Consider the following 14,426-nt stretch of genomic DNA (forward strand, 5'->3'; position numbering starts at 1 on the left):
ATATCTCCACCCTAATTGTAGATGGTGAATCTATCTCAGATACAAAGAGTAAAGCCAATGCATTAAACAACTATTTTGAGTCAGTCTTCACTAAAGAAAACTTATCTAATATCCCTTCCATGAATGGTTGCAACAACCCTGTGAATGCTCTGCCTACTATGCCAAGTATTACATTTTCAGTGGCTGGTATCCAACATCAATTATCCCTATTAGATACCAACAAAGCCAGTGGGCCAGACAACATTCATCGATATATCTTGAAGAATTGTGCAAACGAAATATCTCCTATACTGCAAGTTATATTCACTCAATCACTAGACACAGGTATACAACCTTCCGATTGGCTCATGGCCAATGTATGTCCAGTTTTCAAGAAAGGAAACCGTACTAGTACCGCAAACTACCGACCAATATCATTGACTTCTGTATGCTCCAAAACTATGGAACATATTATATATCATTCCATAATGAATCATTTAAACTCAAATAGCATTCTCATTGATACCCAGCACGGCTTCAGATCCCAGCACTCTTGTGTTACCCAACTTATTTCACTGATAGAAGACTTGTCACATGCTCTAGACCAACAGAAACAAACCGATGTCATTCTCCTTGACTTTGCTAAAGCGTTTGATAGTGTCCCACATCAAAGACTATTAGTTAAATTAAGACACTATGGTATCAACGATCACATCTGTCAGTGGGTCAATACTTGGCTGACCAGAAGGTCACAGCAAGTAGCTTTGGACGGTACTTTTTCTGACTCGATAGCTGTTCACTCAGGAGTCCCTCAAGGGACGGTTCTCGGCCCTTTGATGTTTCTTCTATACATTAATGATATAACAGAACATGTAAATTCGCCACTACGGTTATTTGCTGATGACTGTTTACTTTACAGAATTATCACCACCAAGGAGGATGCCATTCAACTTCAGCATGATCTTGATCAACTACACGAATGGGCAACTAAGTGGCAATTAAGATTCAATGTAACCAAATGTACTATTATGCGGTTTACCAGATCATTATCACCAATCATTTTCAACTACAAGCTAAACAATCACAACTTGGGTACATCAAACCAACACTCCTACCTTGGTGTTATATTGGATAACAAACTATCATGGTCTCCACATATTAGTAATATAGCTGCTAAGGCCAATAGAACATTAAACTTCTTGAAACGCAATCTGAGTTGCTGCTCGTCTAACATCAAAGCAACAGCCTACCTTACGATAGTACGACCGTCAATGGAATACGCTGCAGTCATCTGGGACCCATACCACCATAACAATATTCAACAGCTAGAGAAAGTACAGCGTAGGGCAGCTAGATGGGTCCTAAATGATTTCAATCGATTCAGTTCAGTCACAGCTATGTTACAGCATCTTTCTTGGCCAAGCCTTCAGCTGAGACGTAAAATATCCAGATTACAAGCACTTTTTAAAATTATACATCAAGATTATTCACTGTCAATTCCTCCTCATTTTATTTCAATGACAAGATCCACCAGACTATATCACCCACATCGTTTTATTCTACCAAATTCATCTACCTATTCATACCAACAGAGCTTTTTCTCCAGATCAATTAAGGATTGGAACAACTTACCATCTTCCATCATTGAGAGCAACAATATTGACTCTTTTTCAGCGGAACTGCAAACATTGTATGGAACCCAATAACTGTAATCTTTGTAACTACGTAGCTAAATTCATTTTATGATTGCTTTTTTTTTTCCTGAGCATATCAGCTGTGCTGTCTGCTCAGTAACAATAATAATAATAACAAGACACATTTTCGCTCCTTGGTAACTCCACAGGGAGAGCTGAAACTTCTAGAAGCTCTATTACTTTATCTCCCTTGAACTACCCTAATCGTGATATCTACCCTAATAGAACACACACAACCTCTCTACCAACAATCAATTTTCAATCAGTCGATCTCTCTAGAGTAACCACTTTTCATATGAAGGATTCATCTTGGTAATGCACCTTGATTTGGAACGCAACATAATACAACTCTTCTCTATCCAAATCCACATGGTTGTGTTGACCTTGCTCAGTACAGCTGATTAACTTGAATACCCATACTCAATACTGTACTGCAAACACACTTTGTCATGCAATAAGTATACATAGTACCATGACTAGGATGTAGAAATGTAGCTACAATTCAGTTACTCAAATTGACTACATTAATATACAAAATGTATGCGACAAAAGCAAGTTGAATTAGAACATAGCTCATTGTGGTGATGCATCAACTATTGGTAAATTGATCCTCATACCACACTCATACACTTTATGTTAGTTCATGCAACATCATCAAAATGAAGTTGAGTACATCCCTGCTGCTCAAAACCAATCTTTTTCATGTATGTGCATGGTTGTATTGGGACACATCTTGATACACCACCTTCATTAGAACTGTGTTCTGCATGAGTACTGCACAGATGTGCAGTAATTCCCTAACTCCACCAACATTATAACTAGATGTTAGTGCCACACATAATTGAGGAAATTATAGCTAGCGTAATTATGTCTTTGTTGGTATGTAATGATGTGATTACGCTTGATCATTAGTAATGTACTAATTCACACAATAGGACATAACAATTGTCTTAGTATCATGCGCATTTTGCGCGGGTACCACTAGTTTGTAGTAATAATATTAGCTACGTAATATTAGACTCGTTACAGTAACTATATTATTTAGGTAACGCGTTTGTAAGTAAAGTAACTTGAGTTATATTACCTGTTTTTATAGTGTATTTCGTTATATTACTTAGTTACCACAAAAGTAATAATATTATGTAACGCGTTACTTATGTAATGCGTTACTCCCAACACTGATAATTAGTAAACAAATGGCACGCTCCAGACCAAATTACATACCCCTGGAACTCTAGATGAACTGCAATAGCACAATACACATTTCATGCTTTTGTAACTTTGCCAACACACCAAGCTAAATAATAAATTAAAATGGTCGCAAGTCACCGCATGCTGTCAGGGCCTCTATACTGATGCATGCCTACAGAAGTCTGTCTCCAGAAAGCATACCTGAGACAAAGTTATTGTGAAAATTGTTAGCTAGATAGTGTAAGTCATCTTGTGCTGGTTTAAACAAGATTTTGAAATCTTCTTTAAGCTTGCAATCTTCACTGACGTTTTATGATTTTTATCACACATGCACAATATTATCTTCTAATAATGAAGTTAACTTAAGGTGCAAGAGTCTTAACTATACGGCACCTTAAGTTTTAATCATGGGACTATAAAGAATTTGAACACAAAAACACACATAACTATTATGATGCATTGGTATCAAGTACTATATACATGTGTAGCAAATTCATCTTCCCTGTTCAGTTCTTTAATGTTAAAATGATAAGATGATATACATATCCGCTTCATATAATTCCACTTGCATGTTTGAATTTCACAAAGAGTAGCTCAGTAGCTGTATCAGTTGCACATGCGTAATTCGATAGTAATCAAGCAACCTCAAAACTCGTCTGTCAGTGGTTGCAATGTTAATTAGTAAATTATACTGTAATGATTCCAGGAAAATTTTAAAATTGATGGAAACAATTTCTGTTTAACACAGGCTTGTGCAGCGCTCCTCAAGGATCTCACAGTTTTAAAAATCCATCAATGGATGATGGAGTTATAAGCAATTTTATCCTTTAAAAATGGTAAAATTTTCTCCGCTTCTATCCATTGAAAAAGTCCCCAAAAATGGCACAACTGAACAAATGTTTATAACTCAGGTTTGCAAAAACATTTTCAACTTCTGTTTCCTGCATGATATAAATACTTCAGTACATGGACTATAGTGCAACCATCATTATAAGACCCTCTCAGTAAAGGTCACCTCTGTAGAAGGCCACCTAACAGTTATACAATGGCATAACAACTTGCACTTGGTCTGAATGCAAACACTCTGTACTAGTCACAAAATACAATGTGCATGCAAAACAAGGACTTGTACTGTTCATTTATAGCTGCTTATACAGTTATTTTTACTGTTACTTTTTAGTTCCTTGATAGCTACCAAAGTGATGCACCAGACAACTTGGTTATTTATGTTGCAAATATGCTGACTTTTTGCATACTAATAATCAAAACTACATAAACAAAAATGTTGCACTTGGTGTAACTAACATGTGCTGGGTCGTTTCTTGCAAAGACAACATTACATTGTGGTAAATATATTGAAAAACAATCTTAGAATTGGCATAAAATACCACACACACATTTATAGCAGGAAACTAACAGCACCATCGTGTTCCTCATCTCCAGAAACCCTAGAAACGATCTAATTATTTGATCAAACACTCGTACGGCAGTGCATCGATTGTGCCATCTTCCCATTGGAGGATTCACGGAGAATTAATTTTATGCAGAATTTACGGAATTCCGGAATCGCTAATTATAGCCACGCCTTATTGTAATATTGATTTAAAATGGAAGGGAAACATTTGAAATTATTGGAACATCATAACGAAGACGTACGAAAATCACTAAATATTTCCTACCTACTTACTAATTTAGCAAAGCAGAATGTCATTACTCTGAAGGATGAGCAACAATTACGAAAACTAACGGAGTCCCTTTCCGCTTCATTGTCTGCAAACGATAAACTCATAGACATCCTAAAGCGACAAACACCGCAAGGATTTCAAATGTTCTTGGAGATATTGAAAGAGGAAAAGGTTCACCAGGATCACGAAAAGTTGTACAATAAATTGTATCGAGCGAATTGTATTTAGAATGGGGAAGCGATGGGCAACATCTTGCCTTGCATCACGGCGCAGCTACGCCTACTCAATATTCCGCGAGCGGAAAAGTATCTCAGAAACAATCTCGAACTGGGTCAGCTAACCAGTCCTACGTTGATCGCGACGTCGACCCTCCGGCTCGACAAAAGTCGGACACAGCAACATCACTACCACAAAACAAAACAAATGAGCACCCTCCCATTGCAAATAGATCTGGATCGACTGCCACATCCCAGACATATGGAAAAAAGCACCTGCACCAGAAATCTCCCTATAGCCCACGCAGTTATGGTGATATTAATGTTGATGATGTCAACAGCAGATTGCAATGGCATGTAGAGAGCTTGAAGGATCATATCGACAAAAGATTTATAAAACTAGAAGCTACGGTGGTTGCTATTTCTGGAAAGGTGAATACCATAGAAAAGATCCTGACTATGTCACCAGGAATTATGCACAGCAGCGTGTCCAGCTTTTCGCCCAGCCAGAGTTCCAGTAGACATCACTCTAGTAGTACTCCACCTCATGGCAGCTCAGTGAGCTTATTTCCTTCACAGAAGATTAAAACAAGCAAACCTGACAGTATGGATGACATGTCAGCAAAGTCAATGCCTTCTTTGGAGGAGACAATGGAAACAACACCTAATGCAACTGTAACCATGCCCGTACCAAACTATTCTACAATGCCTGGTCTACACACTCAAAAGGTAAGTAGTGCAAGCCATGTAATTTTTCAGTTCATTATCACTTTCTAATGTTTGAATGCTCAGGGCATATAATCCAGTGTATTTTTAACATTGCTGTTCCCATGTTTCCATTATTTAGGGCACTGCACGGAGGTATAGGTTCACACCTATATATCTAGGTGTTTTGAACACTCAAAATCTTAGCTAGCTATATTCAGTGGAACCACAATGATGACCATCAATACAATGATGACCATCAATACAATGATGACCAATAATACATAGACAGAATAATGTAGTAGCATTTGTATTGAAGAGTTAATATTTACCCATGTAGTTACTTATCAATAGTTACTTTGTCGTACATAGTGCAAAAGCACAGTACTAGCTGAATGCACTGGAAAACAAATACATTACATATGGTGACTATGGTCCATGTATGAACCCATATAAGTGTGTTTCTATGCCATATCGAGTCACACCACAAGTTGTGTTTGCTACATATCAGTGTCATGCCGCATATGATGTACATGTTAGCTGTTACGAGCAAATCTGTTTGGTGATTCCAGCTAATAGCTATATAATATAATGGCATTATACTACCAAAATCATACAGTACAGTAGTAGTGTATATTAGGGATTTTAGAGGCTAGCACCTTTTCACAAATAGCTATTGACCAGAAATCAGCCTCACAATAGCTTCAAGGCATTTTAGCAGTTAGAATCAAGCCCAGAAGTGTCTCCAGAATAGCCAAAATTGCTATAGAATTAAAAAAAAATTTTAGTGGGATTTTCTGCTGACTGACTGACTGACTGACTGACTGCTAGCTAGCTAGCTAGCTAATACCTTCAGACAAGCATAACTTGATAATGGCTAATGCATTACTTCAGCCAGGCTGGTACTTTTTGGCATACCACAGTACATATCAAACAATTAAGCGACTTTAAAAATTTTTTTTTTCGTTTACAAGATACACGCGTCTACACTGGAAGCAGGTTTTCAAGGCTCTGCCATGGAGCATCAGATAACTTTTAAACCTTTTTCCGGTTCTAGCATGAATGGCCAGGATGACATCTACTTTCACGTAAAACGCAACAGCTTAATACGGCCTTTTTCATGGTACAAAGTAGGGGTTTTAACATTACACATAAAACCATTGGCAATGAAAATATTGGCTCACCCCAACAATCCAGGCGCGAACTTTTAACGAATTCCGGTGATACAAGGCTAGATCGCTCCTTGCTTGAATACTTCAGCTAGTTATACCGTTCGTGACGAACGTTATACATGATACAAATAATTTTATAAAAATCACCATCTCAATCCAATAGTCGCATACCGCAGCTGAGCACTAATCATTAGTGACGCGCGCGCTATATTGCGTGGGCGAGTTGCAATGGAGAAGCATTCCTTTCGTGAATGTTTAATTCATCAACTTTTCAATGGTCAATAGCCCTTGTACATCATGCTAATAACACGTTAAACTATTTTGATCACATGATCCAACTTTGTAAATGTAATCAAATAAATATTAATTTTTAAAAAAAATGGTCAATATAAAACTTTCAAGTTAGCTGTTTGCAGATCTCCAGCATGTAAACCTGTGGAAAAAACGGTCACATTTTATTTGGTGAATTTAAAAAAATCTTTATCACACACACACACACACACCCACGCACACACACACACACACAAACACACACACTCACACGCACACACTCACACACACACACTCACACACACCCACTCACACACACCCACTCACACACGCGCTCACACACACACACACCCACACCCCCTCACACACACACACTACACTACACTACACTACACTACACTACACTACATATTCACATAAAAATAAAACACTACAAGGTATGGTGAGGGTTATTTACATTGGTTAATTTTGTGGTCCACCACATATAGCAACAAGGGAAATGTGTATCTGTGATCAAGAATTTAATTTAGATTCTAATATCATAATTAGATGGTCAGACTACCTTTGTCAACTAGAGATGAACTGACTTTTGGTAAAAAGCGAGGGGTAGCCAATGCCTTGGGACTCTTGTACACTATGTGAGAAATCCAATCAGAAATACACAAATATTTTAGAAACCAAATCCTAAATCACGTAAAAATAATGGAGAAAGTGAGTTTAACAAAGTAGACAATGATCGATCACGAATAGCTAAAACAAGATGTAGATCAACAACTGTACAGGTAGTTACTAGTTAGCAATCTCACTAAATGCTTTTAAAATACATAAAGATTGGGACTCTCGTACACACCATTTGGGTGCTTTGCGTGGGCGTTGGAAACCCCTCTGATACACCATTTCGGTGTTTTGCATGGACGTTGGCTACCCCTCAAAAAAACAAAAACAAAAAGACTATACAGAAGATGAGCCTGTACAGAAGATGAGCCCTGCACAGCTACGTGGGCTTCTTTGTACAAAGCATACACTCACCTTATTTGCACAGTGCCCAATCGTCATCATGAACGCTTCCACCTCCCACCGTGCACTAAAGTAATAGAAACATCATTAAAATAATAATATAAGCATTAATATAATTATAGCATAACGCAGCAGCTCAACATTACAGTATGATAAACAAACCAAAGTATTTATACAGAAAAGTACGTCCTAGACATTTAATCGTCTTTGAGCAAGGCCATTTTAACGAAGGTACAAATTGTGCGTGGGCGGGCAATTCATTACATTCTGTTATATGTGCTATACAGGTGAGCATATAAAAGTTGCTAAAATTAACAGGTTTCTGTAGAATCACTTTTTAAAAAAAAATTTTAATTGAACAAACAGTACATTTTCATACTATAGCTGAATGACATTAAAATATATTGAATTGTTCTGATATGATGTACAATGCACGCATCATGGACTCACCTTTGTCCAGCTCGCTGTCCTATTTCTTCTTGCTGACAGTGTAAGGTATTGATTTGTGGTAGTGTGCACATGGCTTGTGGCTTCCCAGTGAATTTTCTGTGGTGACTGGATTGATTGCAGAGGGGCTGTCTGAGAATATTAGGACCCCTGAAATATTAGTTCCTCAGTCCAGAAGACTCCAGATTTCACTGAAATATTTTTACCCCCCTGCATAGGACTTTAGGAATGGTTAATATGCATTTTACTCTTCTCACCTTCTTTGCTCTGTTTACAGCAAAGTTCGCAACTATACAAGCACATTGGGGTGTATTTTATTATTTATTTTCCAAAAAAATGTGCAGCCTCAGTTGGAGGATTAACGCACATAGCTATGAAACATGCATACAAAATGTTTTACAATATGATTGATTATGGGATTATTAATTGGTAGGGGAAAGTAATAATAGTTTCAGTCATAGGCGGCGGAAGTGGGGGGGGGGGGGGGGGGGGGGCTAGGGGGCTAAAGCCCCCCCTCAGAATGATATCACACCGAAATTATCTTTCTTGGAGTGGGGCTGAAAACCGTGATAAAGATCGAGATACTCTAATAGAGCAGTCACTCTAATAAAGTAGTCAGTGTGTAGCGAGCTATGTAAGGATTTTTATGTAGTTTATCAGCTAGAAATGGTAGCTGGTGAGGTGGAAAGCTCTTGTCAGTTGGTTGTGACCTTTTTTTTTTTTTTTTTTGGTCTCACCTTACCAAACTATAAAAATAAGTCTGGGTCAGCCCAGCGGAGCCCCCCCTCATATCAACTACTTCCTCCGCTGCTGGTTTCAGTTGGTGCTTAAAAATTTGTAATGATTGTTGTTGGATTAGGTCAGGTGGGAGTAAATTCCACAGTCTTATTGATCTAGGGAAGAATGGGTTACTGTACTGATTGGTCCTTGCATAGTTATGATGGATGAAATCTTTGGTCGTGTCCTCTGGTGTTAGAAGTGACAGGGACTAAATCAACAGGAGATATATCAATGAGATTATGAACAGTTTTGTAGAGGAGGGTGATACTGGATACTTGTCTGTGGTTTTCTAAACTGGGAATGTTAAGGTCAATGAGCATGTTGGTTATGCTGCTGAAATGCGAGAAGTCAGCCATAATAACTACTTAATTAACGTTTAGTTTGCTAATCATGTACATTATACTCGTGATTGAGGTCTGTACATTATACAGTAATAATAATGAATCTAGCAGATTGCCTTTGCACTCGTTCAAGCTTATCAATGTCTCTTCTGATGTGAGGGGACCAGACAGGGTTGGCGTATTCTAAGATTGGTCTTATCATGGCATTATAACATTTCAATTTAATTTGAGTTGGGCAGGACTTAAGATTTCTCTGTAGGAATACTTTGACTGATAGAGCCTTGGATGTGATGTTAGTAATGTGTGTGGACCATGACAAATCATTGATGATTGTACGTAACTCCTAAATATTTAGTAGATGAAACTTCTTTGATAGAGATGTCATTAATGGTGTAGTTGTAGGTGATTGGATTGTGTTTATGGGTAATTCTCATGAATACACTTTTATCAGGATTAAAAAACATACTAGATCTAGTGCCCCATTGTGATAAGGAGTTGAGATCATTTTGAAGTGATAAACAGTCAGATGTAGAGTGAATAACGGTGTAAAGTATGGCATTGTCAGCATACAGGCCAATGTTGGCATTGATTGATAATGGTAGGTCACTAATATAACATAAAATAATAGAGAGGCTAAAATTGTTCCTTGGGGGACGCCAGAGTTAACTGCATGTGACTCACTGGTTGAACCATCAAGAATTACTTGTTGATGCCTACCGATGAGGAAGTTTTGTATCCATGTTAGTAGTTCCCCTCTAATACCATAGTAGGACAATTTGTTACATAAACGGTGACAGGGGACTTTATCAAATGCCTTAGATATATCTAGAAAGGTGATATCAATTTGAAAGCCAGAGTCAAGAGATTTAGAAATGTTATTTGCAGTAGTAATAAGTTGTGATTTGCATGATCTTCTAGGTCGGAAGCCATGTTGTTAGTCGCAGAGAATATTTATTGATTCTAGATGGGAGAAGAGATGAGTGTGAATTAGGTGCTCCATGATCTTGCAGCTGATACTAGTTAGCGATATTGGTCTGTAATTGGATGCAAGTGTTTTGTCTCATTTTTTGAATACAGGTACAATATTAGCATGTTTCCAGTCCATGGGAAGTTCTCCTTGATGAAGTGATGAATTGAAGATCAGAGTTAGTACTGGAGCAATTTCTTGAGAGGCTAATTGAAATAAGTGTGATGGAATTTTAAGCTCGCTTCTTTAATCTACAAAGTCTTTTGATGTAGGTGGTGATCCATGGTTGGCTTGATGTCTTGTTCGGAGATAACTTGCTAGGAACCAAAGTGTCCAGACAGAAGTGACAAGCAGATTTAAAATCAGTCCACAACTGGTTGATCGGAGTGTCAGTTGTATTGGTATGCAGATATTCATTGCTAAAGTCATAAAAAAGGTTCTTATTAAGCTAGAGTCTGCTCTATTCTACAGGTAAGTTTTTCTTCTCGGTGTACACTGGCTACACTAGCTATTTACTTGCTGGAATACTTGGTCACCTTTAGACACTGCATGCCACGCTTGCCACAAGTTCTCCGGGAAAATCTCAATCTCTCGGCTGGTGATGGTGAACTTCTTGTATAGTGACAAAAGAATTCAGGCTCATGACCTATCTCAAGATGCTTCAGCACCTTGTAGATGTAGCTAGATGGAGAATATTTTAGAAAAATTTGTACTAGTCCAAATATTAATTTTTATAGTGTAATACTTTGAAATACTGGTTCCCTAATTGTTTATAGTATATATATGCATTGAGCTGGATCCTCAAAAACATTTAATAACTCATGAATGCAATTACACACGATCTTGAAATTTGGCTCATTTGTAGCACTGCGTGACCTGCTAAAATGTTTCAAAATCTTTTGCTCTAATGTCTGACTTAATATTTACAGAATTACAACCAATCAAAATTTTCACCATACATCTCCTATGGGGAAGCCATAAAAGTGCAATGTATGTTATGGCCCTTTCCCAAACTTGAAATGGAGCCAAACTGTGCAAGTCTGTTGTTAACACTTTGCTGTCACCACTTATCTTCTGGATAGCTGAAATGTTAACTCTCTTGAGAAAAAAAATTCACTTTTAATTTTTAGCTGATTTTCAGGATCCAGCTAATCTTGTATGTACTATTAGAATGGGGTCCAAATACTTCAGAAGGGATAAAATAAAAAGAAGAATGGGTCCAAATATAATACTCTGAGAGGGGCACTCTTCTTTCAGCCCTTTTTTGTATGCAAAAATTATACAAAAATTTCTTACATGCAAAGTTTAGAAAAGATTGAAATACTCTAATAGAACAGTCATTCAGGTACATACGAAAATACTTTTACACGAGAATCTTTATCATGAAACTTTTTTGCATGAAAATAAAGTATGTTCTCTGAAATATTTGGACTCATAAGGGGACTTAACTGATATTTTAGCTAGCTAAATATCTATACTGAAATATTTGGACCCCAAATTCTGAAATTTTATCCTACCATTCAGGGGAATTAGATAATTTCAGAATTGGACTGGGGGTCCAAATATATAATTCCCTGAAATATCAGTCAAGGGGTTCAAATACTGCACTTTAGTGTTCCTATGGAGCACCAGTCCTGGTCTCAATGACTACATGATCAAACAGCATCACCTAACAATAAGGCTAATTCCCTAAGTGTCTCACAATCAAGGAAGGTCTATTTGCTGTCCTTTAAAATCATCCTGACTTAATTTTTGGCTGTGAATTGTGGCTATCCTCTGCTGTCTATAATGCTGAAGTTTTCCCTCCTGATTTCAATCTAATAATTATATCAACACAATAGAGAGGATGGTTATGGTGGTGTCTCCATTTGCTATGTTAACATCCTAGCTAGCTAGTCCCAAAAGAAATTTCGTACACTGCAGGCACCTACACGTGGGGATTGTGTTTGGGATAAAGGAATATTTTAAAAGGTTTTTTCGACAGGACAGCTGAATCAGTTTGTAGCGGTGATAGTATCTTGTTGATGTTATTGTTGATGGTAAAGTATATTAATGGTATGGAATTTCTGTAGGATTGTTAAACATTTTATAAACCATATGTAACCGAGCTTTCATTTGACGGACTTCTAGTGGCTCCCAGGAGAGATTTTGCAGTAAGGATGTGACACTGTGGGTGTGATTATAAACATTACATACATATCGAGCAGCACTCTGTTGGACTTTCTCAATATTGTCTATAAGATATTGTTACCAAGGTGACCAGAGTTATAACAATAATGCCAAATTCAGCTACATTACAAGTCATCCAGTAGAGAATTCAACTATGTACATTAGTCTCTAGTACACTACCATAGTTATAAGTCAGCTAGTAGAGAGATTAGCTACATCAAGTCTCCCTGTAGAGAATTCGAGCAGCTACAATATACGTCACTCAATAGAGAGTTCAGCTACATTACGAGTCACCAAGTAGAGAGTTCAGCCACATTGTGAGTCTTTCTGTAAAGAGTTCAGCTATATTACAAATCGCTCAGTAGAGAGATTAGCTATGTCAGAAGTCACCTGATGAGCTACAAACAAGTGTGAAAAAGGTTGTGGAATCAAAGGTGGTGGCCAAAAATGGAGCCAATTTTCAAAAATGATTGACCTTAGCATCATTGCAGCCATTTCCTGCCCATAATTTTTGATTTCAAAACTTTTCACCCTGGCCTTTTTGGAGGCCGCACCCTTTTTTTTTACAGTTTAGCTGTTTGGTATGTTGATAAGGGATATTTCACAATCACGAAAATTTTGTCATTTGAATTTCACATTACAAAATTTTCATGAATCATCTAATGAATCTTTATATACAACTAGGGCATCTATATATACATGGGAAGTGTTGGCAAGTATTTATGAATGTTTTATATGAGCATTTCACATTTTGTTTTGTAGCAAACTGCACATCTGCATCCACTTTCCAAGACAATAGAACGACATAGTCAACAAGAAATTACAGCAGCAGCAGCAGCAACAACTACTTCTACAGCTGCAACTACTACTACTACTGCTGCTGCTATTGATCCTAAAATATACACCTATGATCATGAGCCTCATAGACATACATATCAACGACTTTTTAAGCACCAAGAAACAACTGTGTAAATGCAATGTGATACAGATATCACTTTAGCTTCAACACTGATGTAGAATGTCTATTACATATAATTATGTTGCTGACCATGTGCACATGAACTTTAATAATTATTGAGGTCAGTTTAATAATTATGATTACAGGATAATAATCCACATGCACGCCATGTAGTTTTTTAATAGCTAATAAGTATCTGATGCGCTCAACTGTGCATGATGCATGCACTATCAGTCTATCTCTAACTTTTCTACTGCTTTGACATGGAGAGTCATTGGAGGCATAAACCATTGGATATTACACCGGCAGTACACTATACACTGCTGCATAACTACAACAAACATGCAATTTTGAATTGCCACTATGTGATGTTTAGGCCAGGCAAAGTTGATTGCTAGTTTCCCGTTTCCGCCCGCATGCCTTAATAGAAGTGCCACAAAATTTTCATTATATGGCTATTTCCACCGCATAGATTTTATTCACAATAATTTCATTATTGTAATAGTGAGTGTATTTTAGTGTTTTCTTCAAGGTTTTGGCCATAATGAATAATGAATAATGACCTTCCGCCTGCATGATATTTTGAAAATCTTGAAACGGGAAACTAGCAATCAACTTTGCCTGGCCTAAAGCTAACAGACTGTTTTCTTTCACACCATTTCTATTGTCACTACTTGTGCCATTTCATATGAAATCCAATGCACAATACAAAACCAATGAAAAGTTAATTCAAATAACAGAAATTGTCTTTACAAGGCATGTTTCCATATAAATCTGTAATTTTAACCTTTGAGTTTACTTAACTACAGGTTGTGCTATCTCTACAATAGCAAAGC

General features: G+C 37.3%; 1 protein-coding gene across 1 annotated transcript; it reads left to right on the forward strand.

Moving 5' to 3' along the window:
- Positions 1–4,771: 4,771 nt before the first annotated feature.
- On the forward strand, positions 4,772–13,784 carry LOC136262036 (uncharacterized). Its single transcript, XM_066056165.1, has 2 exons — positions 4,772–5,493; positions 13,395–13,784. Exons 1-2 carry the CDS (start codon positions 5,224–5,226, stop codon positions 13,602–13,604), a joined length of 480 nt encoding a protein of 159 aa, XP_065912237.1. The 5' UTR covers positions 4,772–5,223; the 3' UTR covers positions 13,605–13,784.
- Positions 13,785–14,426: the final 642 nt, after the last annotated feature.

The sequence above is a fragment of the Dysidea avara genome, chromosome 7, assembly GCF_963678975.1.
Source record: "Dysidea avara chromosome 7, odDysAvar1.4, whole genome shotgun sequence".
NCBI lineage: Eukaryota > Metazoa > Porifera > Demospongiae > Dictyoceratida > Dysideidae > Dysidea > Dysidea avara.

Excerpts from the sequence above, each read along its gene's own strand:
- LOC136262036 (XM_066056165.1), top strand. The coding sequence starts at position 5,224 with ATGTCACCAGGAATTATGCACAGCAGCGTGTCCAGCTTTTCGCCCAGC. Across the intron at positions 5,494-13,394 it reads CTGGTCTACACACTCAAAAG|CAAACTGCACATCTGCATCC; the intron begins GTAAGTAGTGCA and ends TTTGTTTTGTAG.